Here is a 23003-nt window from a genome sequence, read left to right on the forward strand (position 1 = left end):
TATTGTGAGTGGCTCAGATGATTGCACAGTTATTATATGGGATCTTAGCTCCATGGGATTTATTCGACAGCTCCCAGAATTCCCATTGCCAGTTTCACAGCAATTTTTTGTTAATGACTTGTCTGGGGAAATTGTTACTGCTGCTGGTATTCTTCTTGTGATATGGAGCATCAATGGGGATTGCCTGGCAATGATCAACACGTCCCAGCTGCCATCTGATTCTATTCTCTCTGTGACAAGTAGTGCATTTTCTGATTGGATGGACACGAACTGGTATGCCACAGGTCATCAAAGTGGAGCTGTCAAGGTGTGGCAAATGGTTCACTGTTCTGATCCTGATAGCTCCCTAAGTAAAGCCTCTAGTGGGGGAGTTTTAAATCTTGATGGAAAAGAACCAGAATACAGGTTGGTTCTGCGCAAAGTACTGAAGTTCCATAAACATCCTGTTTCTGCCCTCCACCTGACAAGTGACCTGAAACAGTTTTTTAGTGGGGATTCAGGTGGGAATTTGGTTTCCTGGACAATACCAGATGAGAGTGTTAGAGCGAATCGGGGGTGAAGCTGGTAATATGATTGTTACTTTTGGTGACTTCAGCATCTGGGCCTGCCTTTGGTTCTTGAATCCTGATATTGGGTTCCGAGCGAAAATCAATAATCAAGAAAACGGATTCGTATTCATAATTCTTGAAGATTGTAAAACGATCAGGAAGCAAGGCTCGGATTCTAACTGGGTGAACCAACTTGACGGAGAGAAGTTGGGAGCCTTGCAGCAGATATGAGCGTTGAGAGCTAACTCGCATCAGGATTAACGTGTGTTTACCCTGTGGGAAAAGCATCTGGTTGACGCAGCAGGATGTGCAGTGTAGAAGAAGAAAGCAATGACTGCCTTGAGATATTGGTCCATTTTGGGTGAACGGTGGAGGATTCTTTTGGTTATGAGTCTGTTGGCTTTTCTTTGATGTATATATACATGCTCACATGAAGCTTTTAGTGTGTAATTAAGCTGTACAGGTCATGAATTGGAATGTGATTTAAAGCATAGGTCTGGGATACGGTTGATGGGATGAGTGTAATCGTTTCTCGGAAATATTTTTGAAGTTGGGCCATTTTCTTTTACTAAGAAAAAGAAGGCCGTTTCTTGTGAATTGTACATGTCTGTCACGTCACCTATGTCTCTGTGACCTATTTTTCCGGTTGTGATTTTTTTTGTACAAACACTACACTATGCGCATGACGAGTGTACAATTCTCCCTTTCCTTTAAAAGCAACACGTTATACAACTTATGACTAATTCTTAACAATGGTTGCACGTTAAATTATTTTTACATCATAACACTTTCGTTTTTTCAAATTCATTTCAAATTTATTACATGAGCATTTTTTTTTAATTGTCGCATGGATTCTAGCGTTTCCCTGGCCCCCAAAAAAAAAAATAGAGCGTTTGATCTAAATATTAATGTTACTTATATATTAATGTTACTTATTTTTGGGCTGTTTACCAAAAATATTCATTTTCGGGCTGGATATCGGGCCGCTATTTTTTGTTTTGTTACTCGGTCTTATATTGTATTTACTTAACAATAGTTTTTTCTTGTTATTTTCACCTGAATACATCTTTGGGCCATTTTTCACCTGAATATATGAAGAATATTTGGTGTAATTTTTATGTCGTGCTTTTTTTCCTTATCAAAAAGATTTTTTTTATTAAACTATATTTTACCTTCAGAAATGGACTCAAATATTTAGAAGTTTTCCTTCCATCAAAACAAAAGGGAGCACGAGGGAGAAAGTTTTTAACTTACATTTGTTTCCAAGATGGCGATGTCTTGATTCTGGCTTTCCTTGGCATGCATTTTGTAAAAATTGATTTCGTGTTTCTCTTGGCAGTTTCAATCCATTGTTGGAATATTTATGACTGCTTCTCTTGATTCACTCTCAATTCCATTTTCTCGGGGAGAAAAATACTTCTGTGGATGCATTCTAATTATGCATATGTGCTTTAGAGCCTAGCAAGAGCGCTTATATATATATATATAATATTATCTCGGATTAATTATATCCCATTTTAAGTGAGATTTGAAACTGAATATTATATTTCCTTAATTAACTCATCCTTTACTATGTTATATATATATATATATATATATATAGTTGAAAAGAAGAGTATGATGGCACAGAAAGTAATCGGTACAACTGATATGCAGGCAGATACGATTTGAGTATAGGCGGCATAACCTGTGTTGAAGTCAATATGTTGGGAACTTTTCTCTCATGGAATACTGTGTTCTCCACACTCTGATATATTGTTAAATGGAGATGACTCTGCTTGCATCTATTGGACCCATGCATCGATCTGCCAAAGACATCACAAACAACTCGAAAGAAACACTACGTCAAAATCACAGCAAGCCTCTCAATATATTACTATTGTTATTCTGTTTAGTTTCTACCGCCTTCCTCAGTTCCTCTGTTACATCATATCCTCAGATAACAAAATTGCTTCTATATAATTAATAATATAAACCCACAATTGAGGCCAATTAGAATGATAGTTTAAGAAGGATTGTGTCAGACAATAAGTACACGCCTCATGTCATCAAAAGTTAAGAGAAAAGCTATATCACCTTTACACACGGAGGAAGAATAATAAAGACGGTGGACAGAGAAATAGAGTTGCAGTCACTTGGTTTTGTTTCATTTTATTTTATTTTCACCTTTCCAAACGTGACTTGGTTATTAGGATGCTTTTACTGAATTTCTTTTAATGTTGGAATTGTGGGAAGCCATGCAAATGGTCCCCCATTAACTTAGTGACATGCACTTTTTTCTTTGGTTGATGTGTACTCCAAGATAAACTTGGAACCACTCAACCGTGCCTGTTATGAAATGTTGGAAGCATATTGGTCATGATCATACTATTTTTAAATTGTCTTTTAACTCTGGACCACACTGACACATGTCATCTGCTAATTAAGAACAATATATTAATTTAGCTTAACTACATCACTAACATGGTTACCTTTTCAGTTCTTCACAACTCTTACTCTCTATTTATTTCCCTTTACTCTCCCCTCCCCCTTCTGTCCCTTGGCGAAGATTTAAGAGTTCTCTCTTTCTTCGTCTGTGTCTCTCTCCCTCTCCCTCTCTCTGATCTGCTAATACATATCGATGTCGTGCACCACTAACAGATGAAGCTGCCAGCATGATCTAAACTTTCCTGTCATATTTCAGTCTCAAGGAAGGATTGGATCATGTGGCTGCTTCACCTGTTGGTAGGATCACGAACAAATCCGCTCTTATATTTCATTGATCGTATATATATATATATATATAAAACCCATTCTGGGTAGTTTCTCCTACAATATGAAAATGAGAGGTATACCTATCAGCTCCTTTCGTTCATCTTTTTTTCCTCCTTTTATTGTTTTGGTATATAATGCAGATCTTCCAAGAAGTTATCGTGTGTTCGTAGTTAACATTCCAGAATAGGGTTTAAGATGATGACTTGAGGAGAAACCTTCTGTTTATCAAATAATTAATCTGGAGTGCACGTGACGACGGTATATGAGTGTTAGGGTTTTGAATGACAGAAATCTCTCTCTCTCTCTCTGACGTGGGGTCGGTGCTTTTGAGATCTCTCATCTTGCCTCCTTGTGTGAAGTTTTTCTTTCCATTTGTTAGAGCATTTGAGGACCAATAATGTTCGTCGTCGTCTTTGCCTCTCTGATCGATATTCTGCAACATTAAACTAAATGCGTTGGTTTTGGTGAAGAGCAATTAATTATTCCTTGGCATGCATCACTGGAGCATAATTCGAAGATAACATATGATGACAGCTATGCGAATAAATTAAAATATTTAGTTAAAGTATAGTGCATGATATGATATCAAAAATTACCGTGAGATTGTAATTTTTTACTTTTACTATGATAATATGAATGATTAATCAAGTACTAGCTAGTTTCATCTTTTCAAAGGAATACGTACGCTGTGCAAAAACTTAATTAATTAATTAATTTTATTAATTTAAAGTAAATAGTACGAGAACTTTTTCTGTGATATATATCAATAATGCATCATCAGTGGCCGAACGTTTTTAATCTAAGAATATCAGATCGATATAATTTAGTCAAGTATATATAAACAATAATATAATTGACTCTCTGTAATTGATCAACCAAGCGAGGCAACTTAATTAACCAGAACAATGTGTTTAAATTTCACGGTCAAAAATTAGAAAATTGAGAAAGCCAAGAATAGAAGCTACTAATTAGTAATATATACTCTCATGTTTTATCCATTTAGCTTAGACGTAATTGACACATGGCTTTTGCCAGCGATAGCATTCGCTTCAGCATGTTTTTGGTTTTTGTGTGTCTTTTTGTGTCTGCATATAAAGAGTGCATACATGCGTGTGTGTGTTCTGATTCTTGGGTTCAACTCGTAATGACAAAAAGAAAACACTTTTCCAAGCTCTACGGGAAATTAAAATTATAAGACTTATAATATTATGATCGCTTTCTTATATATAAATAAATATATTATTTTAATATTGTTGGAGTATATAGAGCTTCAATGGAAGAGAATCCATGATAAAAGTATCCACCAATTACGCCAACAATAAGAGACATACGCATTTTATTCTCCTACGCTCGATCCATTCGTGGGTTTTCTTGTTTTCCTACTGTTAATACTACTGATAATAATACATCATCTAAAACCACATTGAGTTGGTTAAGAAAAAGATAATTCAGATATGCAAATAAATAAATAGAGCGATAAAAAGAGAATGAGGCTATTATTCCTTAAGGAAATGAAATATAACTATTGGGTTGTTACGGCTCCACTAAGCTTTTTGTAAGTTGTCTCATCATTGTCATGATTGATCATCATTTGTTGTCGTAAGAATGTAATCAGGCGCTTTAAATCACACTTAATCGCTCTACTGAATTGCAACATCAAAAAATCTTGTGGTGCTTGAAATCATTTTTACTCGCTGGACTCGGATCTTTTTTTTTTTAATGCAGTAAAAGAGGCTACATCTCAAAATACAAATGTATTGATGTTACAGTTGAAATTGGAGAAAACCAGGTCAATAATCAATTTCAATAGCCTATAATCTTTAATAGAAACAATATTGAGTGTGTTTAAATCTAATAATAATCCTTATAAATAGTGCATGGTCATGAGTCTTTTGTCTATTATATTGGACCTTCTGTTTTTTTTTTTCTCCTGATTTTCTTGGAAGCTTGCGCAAATATTTTAAATAGCAGGTGTCAAGTTAGAACTTAGAAGTTTGCATGCACTAAACCGCATTTAGTGCCAATGGTCTCGCGGCTTTGTAGCATTAGACTTACTCTTGCATCTAACGCCGGTTCACCAGCTCACCGATTCGATGCCTTTAACTTTTAAATTGGTTTTATAATCAATTATATATTTCTTTTATTTTTTATTAGATGACATTTTCAATCATTTCATGTATTGTAAAAAAAGTTAATTTTTTCTTAATATCATAAAAAGTGAGAGATACTTTCATTTTTATCTTTAACTTTAAATAATAATGCAGTTATATTAAATACCTTCATGCTAATCAAGAAAGAATAATATTAAAAAATAATTTAATTATCATAAGGTATCTTATATTTTGACCAAAAATTAGTTTTAAAAAGTATCTTATAAATAAGATCAAAGGAAATAGGCAATTAAAAAAAGATTTATTCCCGGTTATGGTCATAGCATTTTATTTTATCAATAAAATAAGTAATTTGACGTTGAAATAGAAATTTTCTCGTGGTATGAATGAACATTTTTACCACGATCTGTTCAATTACAACACATACACAATCACTAGATAGTATAATTTTTAAGAAAAGAAGGTTAACTATAATTTAGTCAATTTTAATTTATTTTTCACAGTCATAATTATAATTTTATGCTTGTATTAATATTTACATGCTAAATAAACTGTTGAAGGACATACCCACATATACTACAGCGGGGAAATTACCCCTACAGCTCAAGAAAAAATATATTAGATCACATAAATGATTTTGATTGCCGCCTTTTAAAAAATTTCAATTGTCCCCGCTATTTTAAAAAAATTCACTTGTGATCCCCTTATAAATTTCACTTATTCTATTAAAAAATTTATAACATAAAATTTTATCTACGTACTATAACTTCAATAGCAATAGTTTTAAAGTTGAAAAAATAATAACTTGTTTATAAAAAATTTTATCATAAAAAATTCTCTACCAAGTATCTAAATTTTATTTAATAAACATGAAGAAACATGACTCTAAATAGAATGAAATAAGTTGTTTATGTAAAGAGAGGTTTTTTATCTTATTATAATTTTATGTTTTATACATTATTTTATTTTTAGTCTTTAACTATTAGATATAATTTAATAGATATTTTAAATTATGTTTAAAAAATATTAATATTTATTTTAATTTTAAATTACACCCCACAAACTCATTTTTCTGGTCCTACCACCGAAAATGTCAATTCCAGTCAAAAGTAAAATAATCAAGGAAAAATAGCATTTAAGGACCACTGTACAATATTTATATCTCATAAGAATCAAATGATTTAATAATATCACTCCAGCCTTTTAGTCTTTTTGACATATTAATTTCATAAGTGAAAAGACCAAAATACCCCTTAGCTAAAAAAAAGAAAAAAAAACCCCACAATCACTAAAGTTGTTGCTGTTGACAGGGTCGCCAAAGGCCGATCGTCGAAGTGTCGACCACATTTTATTGCATAATTAAGATTTTTAAGTGACCAAGGGTGGGTTTAATCTCATGACCCTTGGCCACCTAAGGGGTGTGTTTGGTTGGGCCTCCCCTCCCCTCATTTAGTTAGGAGGAGGGGAGGGAAAATATTTAAAATTTCCCCTCCCCTCCTTGTCCCTCTCCCTTCCCTCCTCTCTCCTCTCCCTGAATCAAACAGACCCTAAAAAGGCCACCAAGTCCTTTAATATATATATATATATATATATGGTAAAAAAAATTATAAGTAGTGAAGCAAGCACAAAACTACTTTTATGTAATAACTTAATGTGTATTGTTAAATTTTGAATGAAACTTGTTATTTTACGAATGTCACTTATTAATCTGACATGAATAATTACAAATTGACAGCTTCAAAACTTTACTTATTTTACTTGTTAAATGTCCTAATGTCTTATTATCAATTACAAATAGGTTGCTGTCAAAATCAAACTGATACTTATCAGTGAATGACTAACACGCATAACTAAATTATTCCTATCATTTTTTCTAATTTATTAAAACCATAACATATTATTGTTAATTTCAAATGGATTATTGATATTTTTCAAATGTCGCTTGTTAATTTGACATTGACAATTATAAATTAGGGGCTTCAAAACTTCACTCATTCTATTTGTTAAATGTCCCAATATCTTGTTGTCAATCACAAATAGGTTGCTATCAAAATCAAACGTATACTTGTCAGTGAATGATTAACACATACAACTAAACCTTTTTTATTATTTTTTCTAACTTGTTAAAACTATAATAGATTCTTATTAATTTCAAATGAATTATTTTTATTTTACAAATATCGTTTGTTAATCTGACATGGACAATTATCAATTAGGGGCTTTAAAATTTTACTCATTTTACTTGTTAAATATTCCAATATCTTGTTGTCAATCACAAATAGTTTATTATCAAAATCAAATGGATACTTGTCAATGAATAACTAACACTCACAACTAAATCTTTCCTATCATTTTTTTCTAACTTGTTAAAACTATGATAGATTCTTGTTAATTTTAAATAAATTATTGTTATTTTACAAATGTCACTTGTTAATTTATGGACAATTACAAATTGGGGAAACGTCCCAATATCTTATTGTCTATCATGAATAGGCTGTTGTCAAAACCAAATAGATACTTGTTAGAAAAATTGATAGGAAAGGTCAGTGCATATTGGTCATTCACTGACAAGTATCCGTTTGGTTTTAATAACAGCCTATTCATAATTAACAACAAGACATTGTGATGTTTAACAAGTGAAATGAGCGAAGTTTTGAAGTCTTTAATATGTAATTGTCCATGTTAGATTAATAAATAATATTTTTAAAATAATAACAATTCATTTAAAATTAACAAGAATTTATTATAGTTTTAACAAGTTATAAGAAATGATAGGAAGGGTTTAGTTGTGCGTGTTAGTCATTCATTAATAAGTATCCATTTGATTTTAATAACAACTTATTTGTGATTCACAATAAGATATTCGAACATTTAACAAGCAATTAAAATGAGTAAAGTTTTAAAGCCGTAATTTATAATTGTTCGTGTTAGATTAACATGTGACATTCATAAAATAACAAGTTTCGTTCAAAAATTAACAACACACATTAGGTTATTACATGGAAGTGATTTTATGTTTGGTTTACACCAAGCTTTTTAGATGGTTAAGGGTTATGAAATCAAACTCACCCTTGACCACTTAAAAAACTTAATTTTGAAATAAAATGTCAATGGCACCGAAGCTCCAGTGACTAGCCCCGGCGACCTTACCAACAGTAGGGGCTCTAGCAACCTCGCCAATAGCAAGGGTTCGACGACCAGCGTCGGTGTCGGCGCGGGTTCTTTTTTTTAACTGAAGGGCATTTTGATCTTTTTGCCTACTAAATTAACATGTCAGAAGGACCAGAGGCCCACAGTGATATTATCAAATCATTTAGTTCATATAGGATATAAATATTGTACAGTGATATTTGGATTCTATTTTTTCAATAATTAATATGCAATTAATTATGGGTTATATATATCGCATGAAATTGAAAAATAAGCCGCAAGTATGACTTATTAGGGTTTATATACTATATTCAGATCTAGAATATCAATATCAATATACATCAACATATTTAATACGATACATGTAAAATAATTGTACTTGGCGTTGGCCGAAAAAGAAAATTGTACTTGGTACTGTAGCCTGAAGAGTTAATTGTGATGTGTTGACAGGTTAAAAAAAACAACGGATGTGTTGGGCTGGCTCATGGTTGTTCGGGCCACTGATTTAACTCTGGGCACGGGTAGGGTCCAAGAACATTTTGATTAGGGCCGAAGGATGATTCGACCTAGGCAATGACTTCCCCAACCAAAGCATCCCTCGTCGAATTCGACGCTTTTCTCTTGGAACCTTTATTCTCTCGAGCGCAGGACAGCAATTGTACTGAGCACTGAACAGTAGCTACAGCCTCCGGCCACAGTGAGTCTCCAGCTCTCTATTTTCCTCGCTGATTCGTATAAAGTAATGCCTCTGTCTTCTCTGATTTCTCTCTATCGCGCACGCCCGCAGTAAGAAGCTCGTGAGATGTGATTTCTTTTCCTTTCATGATCCACCCTGCAGTATGCAACCACTGCCTCATGTGCTTTTTCACCTTTGAAAATTTCAGTTAGAATTCTTTATTTTGCAGTATATACTGATGGATGGTTGGGTGGGTGGGGGTTGGGAACATAACTGGCTCCTCCTTCTGAAGTACAAATGCTGCTTTGAATGACTATTACGGTTTGGGTCTTCGAGGGTTATATTCCGACATTTTCTCTGCGGGCTTAAATTTGTAAGGAAATAAAAATTCTGGAGTTTCATTGAATCGAAATGCTGTTTGATTGGATTCTTAGGGTTTAGGGTTTTGTTGCTTCATTGCTGTGCAATTAATCTCAAGAGGCTTTTCTAACTCATTGTATCTGTATAGCTTAGGAAGATCTTTTTAATTTTCGAGAGGAACGATCTTATTTGACATTCTTTGTCGGGGCCTTAGAGCAACTCATTTTTAATTTTATTAAGTGATTTAAAATATTAATTTGATTAGGTAGCTTTGGCTACTCCCTTGTAATTAAAAAAAAAAATAATGTTAATGCGATTGAAATGCAAATCAAAATGGTTATTGGGAACTGGGTAGGGATGAGGTCTGCGTGGTTCTTTCTTCCCAAGAAGACCTGAGTCATCTAGTGGAGACTGTAGTCTGTAAATGTGGAAATCAAACATGCTCCGAAAGTAAAATTTCAATCTCTTATAGGTTGGTAGAAGAATTTGATGCCTTTAACTCACAATAGCTTTCTGTTTTAACTGTATTACAGACATGGATGTTTTTTGTAATAGGCTGTTATGGTTATGAAATTTTGATGCTGATTCTTGATTGTTTCTTCTAATTCCCTCTGAAGCACCCATTGAGTAAGGTGATATGAGTCAGAAGAAGAACCCTCTTGTGTTTCTAGACGTCTCAATTGATGGGGATCTTGTGGAACGAGTTGTTATAGAGGTAATAAGAAGAGCGGAAATATAATTTTTTGCACATTTGAAAATTTCCCCTAATTTCTAAGATTGATGTAAATGCCCCTCTTGAAATGATGCAGCTTTTCGCCAGTATTGTTCCCAAGACAGCTGAAAATTTCCGGGCACTTTGTACAGGTATCTTTTGATTGTTCCAAAGTACTCTTTCCGTTTCTATTTGTAGGAGGAAAAAAATATATCACACAGTTTAAAAAAATCGATTAACTATATTAATTGTGTTTGAAAATAAAAAAATTAAATTATAATACTCTTTATTAATTGTGTTATTCAAGTCTTCATTTATTGTTTCTTATGACGATGAATGATAAAATTATGAGGGATAATTTAAGAAGTTTGTAATAAATGCTTGTTGGGAAATGCGATTTTGCTTTTATAAAAAAACAAGTTAAAAGTGGTATTTTCTCTTATAAATGAACACAGAGGGAGTAACTGTCTGTTACTGTTGTAATCTTTTATTTTGGATTATGTTGGCGGAGCATAATCCAAGAGAAGTGAGGGGGTAAAAACAGAGTACAGATTGCTTAGAATAAAGTTATATAAGATATGTAAGAAGGGGTAAAAACTAGTATAAAAACGTCTAATGATCAAAACAAAGGACTTTTCTATAAATATTGGACTACATCAGGGAAATGTTTTGACAGAATATATTCAAGGAAAAATTTTCAAATGCATGCTCTTGGCGGATGATATAGTTCTTATAGCAGAGACAAAAGAAGAAATTAATTGTAGACTTGAGTTATGGAGGAGGACATTGGAATTGAAAAGTTTCCGTTTGAATAGAAGTAAGAGGGAATATTTATATTGTAAATTTGGTAAGATGCTAGTTGACAGTAATTTAGAAGTGAAATTGGGAGATCAAATTATACCTCAAGTGGAATAGTCTAGATATTTGGGAGCCGTTATTCAAAATGATGGTGAAATCAGTGGGAATATTTCACATAGGATTCAAGCTAGGTGGTTTAATTGGAGAAAAGTTAAAGGAGTTATTTGCGATCGTAAGGTGCCTAATAAATTTAAAGGAAAGTTTTATCGTGCTGCTATTAGACCGGTTATATTATATAGTAGTAAATGCTGGGCTCTAACAGAACAACAAGAGCATAAAGTTGGAGTAGTAGAGATGAGAATGTTATGATAGATGTGCGGACATACACGTAAAGATAAAATTCGAAATGAGCACATATGCGAAAAAGTGAGAGTAGCATCTATTAAGGAAAAAGTGGTAGGAAATCGTTTGAGATAGTTTGGAGATGTATAAAGAAGACCGCGGGAGGCACTAGTGAGAAGAGTGGAATATATAACTTTGAGCCTTGTTAAGAGGGATAGAGTAAGGCCTGAGGGAACACTTTTGGGGGTTGTTGAATACGATATCTTAATTAATAATATTTCTAAAAGCTTGGTAAATGATAGAGCACAATGGCGTCTTGCAATATATATAGCCGACCCTACTTAGTGGGATAAAGGCTTGTTGTTATTGTATGTTGGTGGAGCATGTGCTATGATTAATGTCAAATGTCAGGACATCTTAGCCTAGGAGGCCCTCTGGCAAGGTAGACATCATTTTGGATTGGGTTGGTTGATTATCTACTTCCTGATAAAATCCCCAGCCCTACCCAACATTGGGGCCTTCTATTTTCCTTCTTTTTGAAGGCTTCCTGTTAATAGAATGTAGCTGTATAATTGATATCAGTCAAAAACTATGATTTGCTAACAAATGGCGTATGAGATATTCCTCAGTTATTAAAGAAATGAAATACTATCTTCTAGGTGCTATACTAGTTTTTATCTCTCTGTTATTGCATAGATCTACACGAATGCTAAAGATATAATGTTGAACACTTTAGGCTTTATCTGAAGAAAGTTGCGGGCTGCTGAATTTTGAAGTTGATATTTTAACATGACATTGTTCTTGTAGAGCTTTAGGTTTTTATTGAGTTTGGAGATTTCCTAATTTGTATGCATGGAATAGCTAGTTCTAATTAGTTTGTGGTTGCTATGTGAATTTGGTTCGTATGGATACAAATTGCAAATTATAATTTACTAGAGTTAAAAATGCTGTATATTTGGTTAATAATCAAGCATTACAGATTTACAAAACTAAGAAAGGTAACTTTGGGAAAGATGATAAGCTTTCACATCACATCTACTTGTTTAAATTTTAGTATGCCATTATTGTAACTGATTGTCTTTTATATGCAGGTGAGAAGGGCATTGGAAAATCAACCGGAAAACCTTTGCATTATAAAGGAACTTGTTTTCATCGTATAATTAAAGGATTCATGGCCCAAGTAAGCTTCCCTGTCTCCTTTTAGTAAATTGGACATTGAAATAAGTTTTTCATGAATGATTAATTCAGTCAAGTTACCACCTTGTTGTACTTTCATTCAGGCATCTTTTAAAAGGTTTGACTCAGCTGTTTTCCATTGAATTGCTTAGGAGATATAAAAATGGCCTAAATTTATCTGAAAGTATCTGCTTGTCATAAGTAAAACCGAATGTTTAGACAACTTAATATTTAGAAGTTGACTTTTATGATGCCAATTCATCCTGTCGCATAACATAAATGGTGACAGTTGTTATACTTTTCATTTATTTTTATTTTTTGATATTTGGGTAATCATTGTCTGAGGAAGTTACATCATAATCTGGGGACAATGGTGTCTGAGGGATTGGCTTAATTTCTAGGCCTGGTTTTTTTTTTTTTTATCTAATTGTCATAAGCTAATTATGTTATAAAAAACTTGTCATCTTGCATGAGAAGCCTATGGTTAATTTGGTTGTTAGCTGGTAGAACTGATAATCTGTGTTGGTAAAGTTGTAAAGTGGGGTATCAACTTAACTTTTGGAGTTTAACAGCCCCTTTGTCCTTATTTACAAGTGTTTTGCAACTTTTTTATCTTTTCCAATTCGTTATCATTCATAAGTTTTTTCCCCAATTTCCTAACAGGGTGGTGACTTTTCAAGGGGAAATGGTATGCTTTTGGCAAATGCAGATTCCCATTGACCGCTATATCTTTTTCGAAGACTCATAACCAACAACCTTTGACTTGTTTACAGGAACTGGTGGAGAAAGTATATATGGAGGAAAGTTTGCTGGTAATCTTGCTTTCCATTAGAGGAGGATTCATATCCTGAGTCTGTTCTCCGCTCTTTTAATAAGTTCTTTTGTGTTTCACTTTTCTGAAAATAAAAATAACTTCACATAAAAATTTATGTCGTTGGAGTGTTTTGATGATTAATCATTTAAAAGCACACATTCCCTCCTCATTGCAGATGAAAATTTCATATTAAAGCATGACGGACCTGGTCTTCTATCCATGGCTAATGGTGGCCCAAACACAAATGGTTCCCAATTCTTTATTACCTTCAAGCGCCAACCACATCTTGATGGGTATATAAGCTTTACATGATTTTTGCCTTTAACATGACGTACATTGTTCTCACTGTAAATTCTGCAGCCCTTGTTAGTGTCTATTGCCCTGAATGTTGTAGTTAAGGCTGTTTTCATTTGTTGTTTATGAAATTTTCTCAACAAAGTTCTTTTTGACCTCTTGTATTTGCTGTCCTCAAGCTGATGAGATCAGATTGCTGATCTTTGTTTTGTTAAACGATGAGTTTATTATTAATTATTAATAATCTTAAATTCTTTCATGTGACATTGCAGGAAACATGTCGTTTTTGGAAAAGTTGTTGGTGGATTAGATCTTCTGAAGAAAATTGAACTGGTGGGGACATCAGATGGGAAACCTGTTCGGCCTGTTAAAATCATTGATTGTGGTGAAGCAACTGAAGCGAAAATTCAGCCGAAAATTGGGAAAGAGAAAGGTACTTGATGATAAGGCAAAAATATGAATGCATTATACATCGCTCTTCAGTTTTCTTTTTGGCCTAATTGACCTCTCTTCAGCTTTGTCATTCTGCATTTTATATTTTATCAACCAAAGGGGATACAACCTATTTCTCATTTTAGGTAAAAAGAGAAAATCTGGGGAATCTTCAACTTCTGATGACAGTTCTGACAAAAAATCAAAAGGAAAAAGGAAAACATCTTCCAAGGATTTGAGAAAGAGGAGGAGATACTCAACATCTGATTCACACAGCTCAGATAGTGATAGTGATTCTGACTCAGATTCAGGGTCAGAATCATCGCTATCTGATTCAAGTTCCTCTAGCTATGGTAAACATCGGAAGAGAAAACCTGAGAAAAGATCTAGGCACAAGCAGGGGAAGAAGAGGAGAAACGGGCATAAGCAAAGGAGAAGCCGGCATAATAGACGATCAAGACGCATGTCCAGATGGTATGAATATACTTAAACTGTAGCGTGTCTGTTCTGTTATAGTTTTCCACATCAAGCACATGCCTGATCTCTGCCTTTATTAAATTGATTTCCTTGGTTCAGGAGCTCAGAGGATTCAAGTGATACTGAAAGTGATAGTACTAGTAGTAGTGAGAGCAGTTCTGATGATAAGAAAGCTCATTGCCGTGTCTCTGGTCGTAAAACACATGCTGACAGCAAACAAAAAAGAAGTTCAGGTATGCTATCTTTTTTTTAGAAAAGAAAAAAATTGCAAAGTAACCTACATCTCCCCCACAAAAGAATGTTAACCTAAAATATATTTTGAATGCTGCCAAAAACTAATAACTGATCATGCTACAGAAACAGGAAAGCAATCTCCCAGTCCTCCCTTAGTTAAAGCTTCTCCAGATCAAGGGGAAGATTTCAAGGTCAGAAGAACCGCGGACAAGCAATCACATGAAGAAGGTGAATTGTCTCCAGAAAATTCTGAATTTCTGAATAACGGGCATGATACTGAAGCCAAATTCAGTAGACCTGCTAAGCAACCCACTCATTTGGATGGTTCTAATGACAATAGGTTTCACTTCTTGGCTTTCTTGTCTTCTAATTAATAATCACCTATAGTATTAATTTTTCTTAGACTTAATGTTCAGTACATCCTTGGATTGGAATGCATATCTGATTAAGGTTTTGTGTACAACTTATTTGTGTCAGAGGATCAATTCCTAGAAGAAGTGATGCAATGAGTCCCAGTGGGAAGCTAGTTGAGGAAAACCAAAGAGGTGCTTTACTAACAAGTCCCCGCCAACCTGCTGCCTCCAAACATAGTCAGGGTTTGTCAAAAAGCCCTTCACCAAATGGTGTACCAAAGCGTATTAGAAAAGGGCGTGGCTTCACTGAGCGCTATGCCTTTGCACGCAGATACCGTACTCCATCTCCAGATCGGTCACCCCATTCCTATCGTTATGGTGATAGAAATATAAGAAGGAACTTCGACGGGTATGCCCATTTCATTTTGCTAGTCTGGACTGATAAAAAGGATGTTAGTTATTGTTTTGATTTGTTATGTGTCTTTGTAGGCGTACAAGCTACCGGAGCTACTCTGAGCGTTCACCGCAGAGACGCTATGGAAGCCCTCCAAGGCACAGGAGCCGTCCAAGGTCACCTTTATCTTATGATTGAATGTGTTATTAGTTAGACCGCATCATATTTGTATTATCCATTACAAAGTAAGCATTTTCATGATATACAACTGGGAAACCGTGTTTTTGTTTTTTTATTCATTTTGATAGACACCATAGCAGAAGAAGCCGGAGTAGGAGCATCTCTCACAGTCCAGTGCGGGGCCGTTTTAGGGATCGTGGTCGCAACCAGAGTCCTGTACGTAGCCCCACTCCAGAAGGCAGGCGACCTCCAATGAGTGATAGATTAAAATCCCGACTTGGTCCCCAAAGTGTTCGGCACTCCCCAGACAGAGGAAGTGCCAGGTCGAATTCCAGGGATCATTTGTCTCCCTCTAGATCCCCTGATGCTACCCCACCCAGGCGTCATGATAAAAGGACTTCTGTATCTCCAAGCAGATCTAGATCTAGTTCGTCATCTGGACAGAAGGGATTAGTTTCCTATGGAGATGCCAGTCCTGATTCCGGGGCAAGATAGGATGATTTGGCATTTTCGTGCTGTGATCATCTTTGCTTGTTGAATTTTCATGTTCAAAGGCTTCTCCATTTAAGCTGTTCTTGCTTTACGCGGCCAACTATGATGGGGATGGAATAGGTTAAGTTTCTGTTTTTCATCTTAATATTTTGCTGTATATTGAACAATACCGCTTCCAAGTCGCTCATTAGGTAATGTATTTTAATATTGTTATGTCGAGTTTGAAGTCAAGAAGCAAGTTTAAGTTTATGCCTAGCTCAAAATCATGGAACATTGTGATATTGTTCATATCTCAAGCATTTCATCACACGCAGCTCATTGCTCACTGCTCAGGAAAGAGGTGGCTGGTACCAGTATTATAGGCTGGCTCCCAATTTTTTCCCCGGATCGTAGGCCTGATGGATTCTATCTGCCGCCTAACTTATTGCCAATTTGCTAAAGGTGTCCAAAAATGAAATGTAAAAAATGTTGACTTGTTTAGGATTTATGAATAATATGACTTATTTCTTAAATTTAATGTAATCTTGTGAGTTTTTAAGTCTGTGGGACGTTAATGGTTTTCTTGTCTGGTGGTCTGGTCTCCATGGGAGTGTTGCTTTGATCGGCTTTTGCTCAGCAATAGTGCTTAAATATTTTACTCATTATTGCCAATCATGGAACATTGTGATATTGTTCATATCTCAAGCATTTCATCACACGCAGCTCATTGCTCACTGCTCAGGAAAGAGGTGGCTGGTACCAGTATTATAGGCTGGCTCCCAATTTTTTCCCCGGATCGTAGGCCTGATGGATTCTATCTGCCGCCTAACTTATTGCCAATTTGCTAAAGGTGTCCAAAAATGAAATGTAAAAAATGTTGACTTGTTTAGGATTTATGAATAATATGACTTATTTCTTAAATTTAATGTAATCTTGTGAGTTTTTAAGTCTGTGGGACGTTAATGGTTTTCTTGTCTGGTGGTCTGGTCTCCATGGGAGTGTTGCTTTGATCGGCTTTTGCTCAGCAATAGTGCTTAAATATTTTACTCATTATTACTCATGAGCTTTAGGGACTGTTTAAGATTATTTTTATTTTATTGTTTTGAGAATTAGTATTTTATAAAACATGTTTTGAAAATAAAAAATTATAAAAATAAGTTTTTTTTTTCATTCTTTTTTATTCTCTAGAATAATAATTTTAAAACACTCGAAAGTTGTTCATTTTTTTTATTTTTTGAAACAATATTTCTTAAATTTAATGTAGTCTTGTGAGTTTTTAAGTCCGTGGGACGTTAATGGTTTTCTTGTCCGGTGGTCTGGGCTCCATGAGTGTTGCTTTGATCGGCTTTTGCTCAGCAACAGTGCTTAAATATTTTACTCATTATTACTCATGAGCTTTAACGACTGTTTAAAATTATTTTTATTTTATTGTTATGAGAATTGATATTTTATAAATATGTCTTGAGAATAAAAAAATTATAAAAATAATTTTTTTATTCTTTTTTATTTTCTAGAATAATAATTTTAAAATACGTAAAAGTTATTCATTTTTTTTATTTTTTGAAATAATATTTTATTTTTTTTTGTTTTCTAAAACAATTTTTAAAAACATATTATCAAATATATTTTTTTATTTCTTATTTTGAAGAATAAAAAACTGTTTTTAAACTAGATTGTCAAATAGATTTTTATTTTTAAATGTTTTTGTATTCATACTGTAAATTCAAAGGGTTTTGCAGAGCATGTTTACCAAGAGTTGGCAGAGACAGGGCTGAGATATGAAGATTCGAACGTGTTGGCAAGCCCATTTTATATTCCTCTGCTCCTCTTTAAAATATTTTATAAAAATTTAAAAAAAATTAAAATTCTTGAACTCTACTTAAAAATGTAATAAATTCTTAATTTTATTATTATTAAAATAATATTTTTTTTCTCTTCAATATTTAATAGAAGGATAGAAAAAATTTGCAATAAAAAAGTAATAATTGATAATACACCATTCATTAAAAAATAAAAAGCATTTTTACTTGCTTAAGGTGAAATTATCATCTTTTTTTATTTTTAAAGCACCCCTATTAAATAAATAACTTCATATTTAAGAATAAACTACCCTATTAAATAAATGTAAATGTAAAAAAAATAAGATTAATTTAAAAATAAATAACTACTTTATTGAGAACTAAAATTTAATTAAAAATACCTTACATCTTAGATGGATGGAATATAACTTATAAATAGGACCAAGACCAGATGGAGTAATCACCAAAAAAACAGTTGGAATGGAAACTAAAAATCAACCAAAAAGAAAATCGAAATAGCTTTGTTCCCATTGAAGTGCGACATGTTAAATATTAAATACGTATGAGACAGGAAGACAATTTAGAAGAAATATTCAAGTTCAATTTATTGCATTTATCGGTTACCCACCCACGCTCCAAGGTTTCTAATCCCTGTCGAGTGCAATTTGATACTCATAGAATATGGCTAGCAAAAGCATGCAGCAGTATTCAGGCTTTTCTAGTTGAGACTAGTATGTGACTGTAAATTAAGTGACCATACCAGTGAGGCATGACAAAATCAAAACATTTCTCGGTTGCAGATGTAATCTAGGTTTGAAGAAAAGCTGAACAAAATAACTGAACAAGGTCCCTTGGCTAACCAGGACTCAGATTGGCTGTCCTTTGGGAACAATTTGATCCTTGAGCCACATGTAAATAGGAACTAATACAAACCATGTGGCAGCCATGGCACCCAAAATGAACCGCATCAAGAAGACGAAAGGGTTTACAGGCTTTTCCACATCTTCTTCCTTTGGACCAAGCTGCATCAAAATTGCAAAACTTATCTTAATCTCAGTGCATTTACAAAATAAAAAGAAAACAAGGAGGGAGCGGGGGTGCACACTACCGGAGGAAACTACGGTCAATCAGTATGTTTCACAAGCCACTGACAATTTTGAATCTATAATTAGCAAATAAATTAAGGCATTGCTAGCGTCTCAAGTGTAATAAAATGATGTTTTTTTTAATTTTGTTTTTTGCAATTACCAACTTCAATAAAGCCTTGTGTATTATATATATCATTATTAAGATGTATTATGAACACTTTGCAGTCAAATAAAAATTCCCATTATTTTTCGCAGTAGTCCAGACACCTGACTTCTGATAGAAAGATATTTATATAAGCATCACTTCGCTATATGCAAACATTGGGATTTTTAACCTTAAAAACCATACTGGTGAGAAATATTTGTGAATGTCAGGAAAACATTTGAGTGCTTACTTAAAGATCCAGAATCTGTTTGAAAGAAGTGGTGAAAAAGGCACCCATTCAGAAAGCCCAAAGGTAAAGTTCAATAGAAACAACCCAGTGCAAGAGTCCGCTTCTGTGCAAATAGTTTGTAGACAGAAGCTGCATTGTAAAATGAAGCTTCAAGCCATTTAAAGGACCACACTTTCTGGGTAGGGATAAGAATAAAAGTTGACCAATCTGTGGATGTTAAATCACAAGTTCTAGTAGAAACAACCGCATCAGTACATCAGACAAGGGATATAAAAATTCCCTTTTTTTTTTTTACTTTTTTGTTTATTGACACTTATCAATGGTTAATTATTTACCTGACAACCTTTCCACATTATCATGATCCCAATAGCTTGCATTGTTAGTTAACCTTTATTCATAGTTGCTTTTGATACAGCTACTTTCAAATCCATCATCATGACAATCTGCTTACTATTACAGCTTAATAGAGAAGATTCCAAAAATGTGTGATTTGATATCATAACGTTCAACATATAAACTCTGGTGATCAGATGCACCCACAGAACACGAGTAAGTGAGTGAGAGACAGACAGGCAGACAAAGGCACAGAGAAACTACCTTTGATTCTGTGCAAAATGAAATTGCAAAACCCCAAACAAAACATAACATGAATTGAGAAGCTGAGATGACAATCACCTGCAAAGGAGAATCTCCGGATGCAGGTTTAACACCAGTAACGGAACAACCCATAATCAAGCCATGACGACGAACCCCGCGATACCATTTTGGACCAATCCTCTTCAGTTGTACATCCTTGAATCCTGCCTTTTCAAACCACTCAATGTACTCTTCCTCCTTAGGGAAAAGCATCCAAACATCAGCAAAGAAGCGTGACAACCAAAATGTTGGGTACACTGGTCCAATTAAACATGCCTTCCCTCCAAGTTTCAAAACCCTATATGCTTCCTTGATGCCTCGTTGTGGATCTGGCCAGTACTCAATACTGTGAAATGGAAGCATATCGCTGCTTAGGCAATCTGCTTCTTGATTTAGACACTGGCATATAAATAATTTTACCTATTCATCTGCTTAAATGACAGAATTGCATCTTAAGCATACTAAAACGCATTTTCAGTATAGGCATTTCATAGAACTTCAACACCTTTCATTCTATGCGGACGAATACAATGGTACACAATATTGTAAGAATAAGTAAACATAGAATTCAAAGATCAATTTGAAAGGTTGACGAAGTTCACCTTCCTGCAGATACATATCTGTCTGCATAATCAGTACGGAAAGGAAGATCCTCAGCGTCGCCTTCAATTATTTTGCATTCCTTCAGTGGTTCCTTCTGCTTGGCCTTAGCAAGCTGGTGAGGTGATTGGTCTAGAATGGTAACATTCTTCGCATCCACATGTTTCACTATTCCCAATGTGGTAAAACCCGTGCCCCCACCAACATCTACGACTATCATATTTCTGTCACTGAGATCAGCTGGTTCAAGTGCTTCATCCCTCATATCCTCTGTCCAATGCCCAGGATTTATAATATGGTCATATACAATTGACAGAAACCTGTAGAACCAAAAGGCCTCTTTCTTGTGTTGTATGAACCTTGGTTGTGAGCTAGGCCTCGAAGCCGAGAGACTACACTTAGGCGTCATGGTCCTAGAACTGGGAACTCTAGCAGAACTGATAAAACCCAGTCTCGGGAAGTTCTTCCCGTGCAAATCCGACCCTACAAAACCTAACTTAATGGGGTTTCGGTTACTTAAGAGCACAAGATTTTCAGCTCCACTAAGCATTACTGAAGCCATGAGTGAATCTGACAAGAGAGCAATAGCAATTAGAATAAAATTGAACGAAATTGAGTTCACAGATAGGAAAATGGCATGCGAAGAACTTGCAAGCGTAGGTCTAATTGTACCAAAAACGGAAAAAAGCTTTGCTCCAAAGTGAGCTTACCCGAACCAGCTTGTGGAGAGAGGAACACGAAAAAGCCCCGCGAACCACAGACTTCAGTTTTCTCGGTCACAAACACAAACCACAAAACCTGGACGTAGTAGAACTGTAGAAGAGTGCTAGAAGCCTAGAATACCATTTTCTTTTCTGGCCGCCAGCCACATCAAACACAATTTTTTTCTTTTTCCTGTTTTTTTTTTTTTTTAGAATTACACACGAAGTGTCCACAATGCGGTTGAGCAAAATAATGTTATGCTTTTCTATTTCTCATAATATATCTGATATATAAAAATAAATAGATACACAAACATATTATCTTACCCGTTATTATGAGCAAGATACTAATTCAATAATATATTCTAGCCATTAAATTTATAAATTATTCATCATGATCTTCTAATTTGAAGTTTACAATTTTGTAATGCATGAATATATATATATATATATATATTTTCACTGTTAAAAAATAGAAAATATTTTTAATTAAATTACACCCTCAATAAAGTAGTTACATATTTTTAAATTAATCTTATTTTTTATATTTATCTCTATTAAACGTCCTATAATAAATATAAAGTAATTATCGATAGTGGTGCTTTTGAAAAAAAAATAATAATTACACCTCAAAAGATTAAAAATGCCTCACATCTTTAACATTCAACTCCTAAAAAAATGTCTTACATTTTTAAACGAAGAAAGTGTATATTTTTATACCTATTTGAATTGGGCTAATTATTTAAAATGTATTTGAAAAAGAAAATCAAGAATTTTTAAGAAAATTAATATTACTGTATATACTAAATTGAAAATGAATGTGCTTATTATTATTGTCTAGACTCTATAAGACAAGCTTTCACTTTTTTATGGTAGTTAAAAACATCATTTATACCGTTATATCACAAGAAAAAAAAAACAAGAAGAAAACCCAGATCGATTGAATTTACTAAATTATTTTGTGATATTTAATTGTATTGTAACTCAATGTATTTCTTTAATTTTTTTTGTTTTTAAAAATTGATTAATTGTTTTGTTCAATTTTAAAATTACAATTAAAATACAGAAATTTCTTCACCGCACTTAAACAAACCAATGTGTCCAACTTTTTCTGATTCCTGCCAGTGAAAGAGAATTGGATTTCAATTTCATGAGTATTATTTATTTTTTTATAAATTTATATAGAAAAGTATTTCCTGGGACAATTCTTTAAATTGTATTTAAATTTTTTCAGGAATTAATCTTAAGGCTATCGGTTGTGAAGATTTATTGGTAACAAAAAATAATCTGATGGCCATAAAATTTTAAATTGTTAAAAATTAACTAAACCACGTTTTAGTGAAATTTAATATCCGTATCCAAGTGTTTTGGATTAGACGATTATTGTGAAAAAAAGTTATGCTAGTCCGGTAGTCCCTATATGACAAAAGACTAAAGACATGCAATGAAGAATGAAAGTTTTGCGTTAAGGGCAATTTACTTTGGCCCATTCGACCCCAAAGGCCTAG

At 33.9% G+C, this 23003-nt stretch overlaps 3 protein-coding genes across 7 annotated transcripts in view; 2 read left to right on the forward strand and 1 right to left on the reverse strand.

Moving 5' to 3' along the window:
• The window catches only part of LOC129301961 (protein SPIRRIG-like), a 17679-nt gene extending 16534 nt beyond the window's left edge, over positions 1–1145 (forward strand). Inside the window, 1 exon segment of the mRNA XM_054940612.1 lies at positions 8–1145. Within this exon segment, the coding sequence (XP_054796587.1) occupies positions 8–559 (552 nt within the window). The 3' untranslated portion in view covers positions 560–1145.
• A 7956-nt stretch (positions 1146–9101) lies between these two features.
• On the forward strand, positions 9102–17223 carry LOC129314179 (peptidyl-prolyl cis-trans isomerase CYP63-like). Of its 5 annotated transcripts, none has more exons than XM_054957546.1 (14): positions 9103–9260; positions 10217–10314; positions 10409–10463; positions 12543–12631; positions 13291–13315; positions 13401–13439; positions 13617–13734; positions 14008–14168; positions 14314–14641; positions 14744–14877; positions 15002–15218; positions 15356–15640; positions 15721–15801; positions 15934–17223. In XM_054957546.1, the coding sequence occupies exons 2-14, from the start codon at positions 10237–10239 to the stop codon at positions 16298–16300; spliced, it is 1977 nt and encodes a 658-aa protein (XP_054813521.1). In that variant the 5' UTR covers positions 9103–9260; positions 10217–10236; the 3' UTR covers positions 16301–17223. The 5 variants fall into 5 exon arrangements, with proteins under 5 accessions (XP_054813540.1, XP_054813521.1, XP_054813535.1 ...); XM_054957557.1 differs by lacking the exon at positions 9103–9260 and adding an exon at positions 9278–9400; XM_054957551.1 differs by lacking the exon at positions 9103–9260 and adding an exon at positions 9469–9612.
• Positions 17224–18654: 1431 nt separating this feature from the next.
• Positions 18655–21664, reverse strand: LOC129307123 (2-methyl-6-phytyl-1,4-hydroquinone methyltransferase, chloroplastic). Its single transcript, XM_054948005.1, has 4 exons — positions 21505–21664; positions 20797–21364; positions 20234–20540; positions 18655–19097 (listed from the first exon to the last, which is right to left on the reverse strand). The coding sequence occupies exons 2-4, from the start codon at positions 21354–21356 to the stop codon at positions 18942–18944; spliced, it is 1023 nt and encodes a 340-aa protein (XP_054803980.1). The 5' UTR covers positions 21357–21364; positions 21505–21664; the 3' UTR covers positions 18655–18941.
• Between the last annotated feature and the right edge of the window lie 1339 nt (positions 21665–23003).

The sequence above is a fragment of the Prosopis cineraria genome, unplaced genomic scaffold, assembly GCF_029017545.1.
Source record: "Prosopis cineraria cultivar Desert tree isolate PC_DT_omini unplaced genomic scaffold, ASM2901754v1 PC1, whole genome shotgun sequence".
Classification (NCBI taxonomy): Eukaryota; Viridiplantae; Streptophyta; class Magnoliopsida; order Fabales; family Fabaceae; genus Prosopis; species Prosopis cineraria.

Bases quoted from the DNA above. Each gene is read 5' to 3' on its own strand.
- LOC129307123 (XM_054948005.1), bottom strand. From the start codon at position 21,356: ATGGCTTCAGTAATGCTTAGTGGAGCTGAAAATCTTGTGCTCTTAAGT. The intron at 20,541-20,796 runs GTGAACTTCGTC...TCCATTTCACAG, and splicing joins AGATATGTATCTGCAGGAAG to TATTGAGTACTGGCCAGATC. The intron at 19,098-20,233 runs GTGATTGTCATC...ATTTTGATGCAG, and splicing joins CCGGAGATTCTCCTTTGCAG to CTTGGTCCAAAGGAAGAAGA.
- LOC129314179 (XM_054957546.1), top strand. From the start codon at position 10,237: ATGAGTCAGAAGAAGAACCCTCTTGTGTTTCTAGACGTCTCAATTGAT. The intron at 13,316-13,400 runs GTATGCTTTTGG...ACTTGTTTACAG, and splicing joins TGACTTTTCAAGGGGAAATG to GAACTGGTGGAGAAAGTATA. The intron at 15,641-15,720 runs GTATGCCCATTT...GTGTCTTTGTAG, and splicing joins ATAAGAAGGAACTTCGACGG to GCGTACAAGCTACCGGAGCT.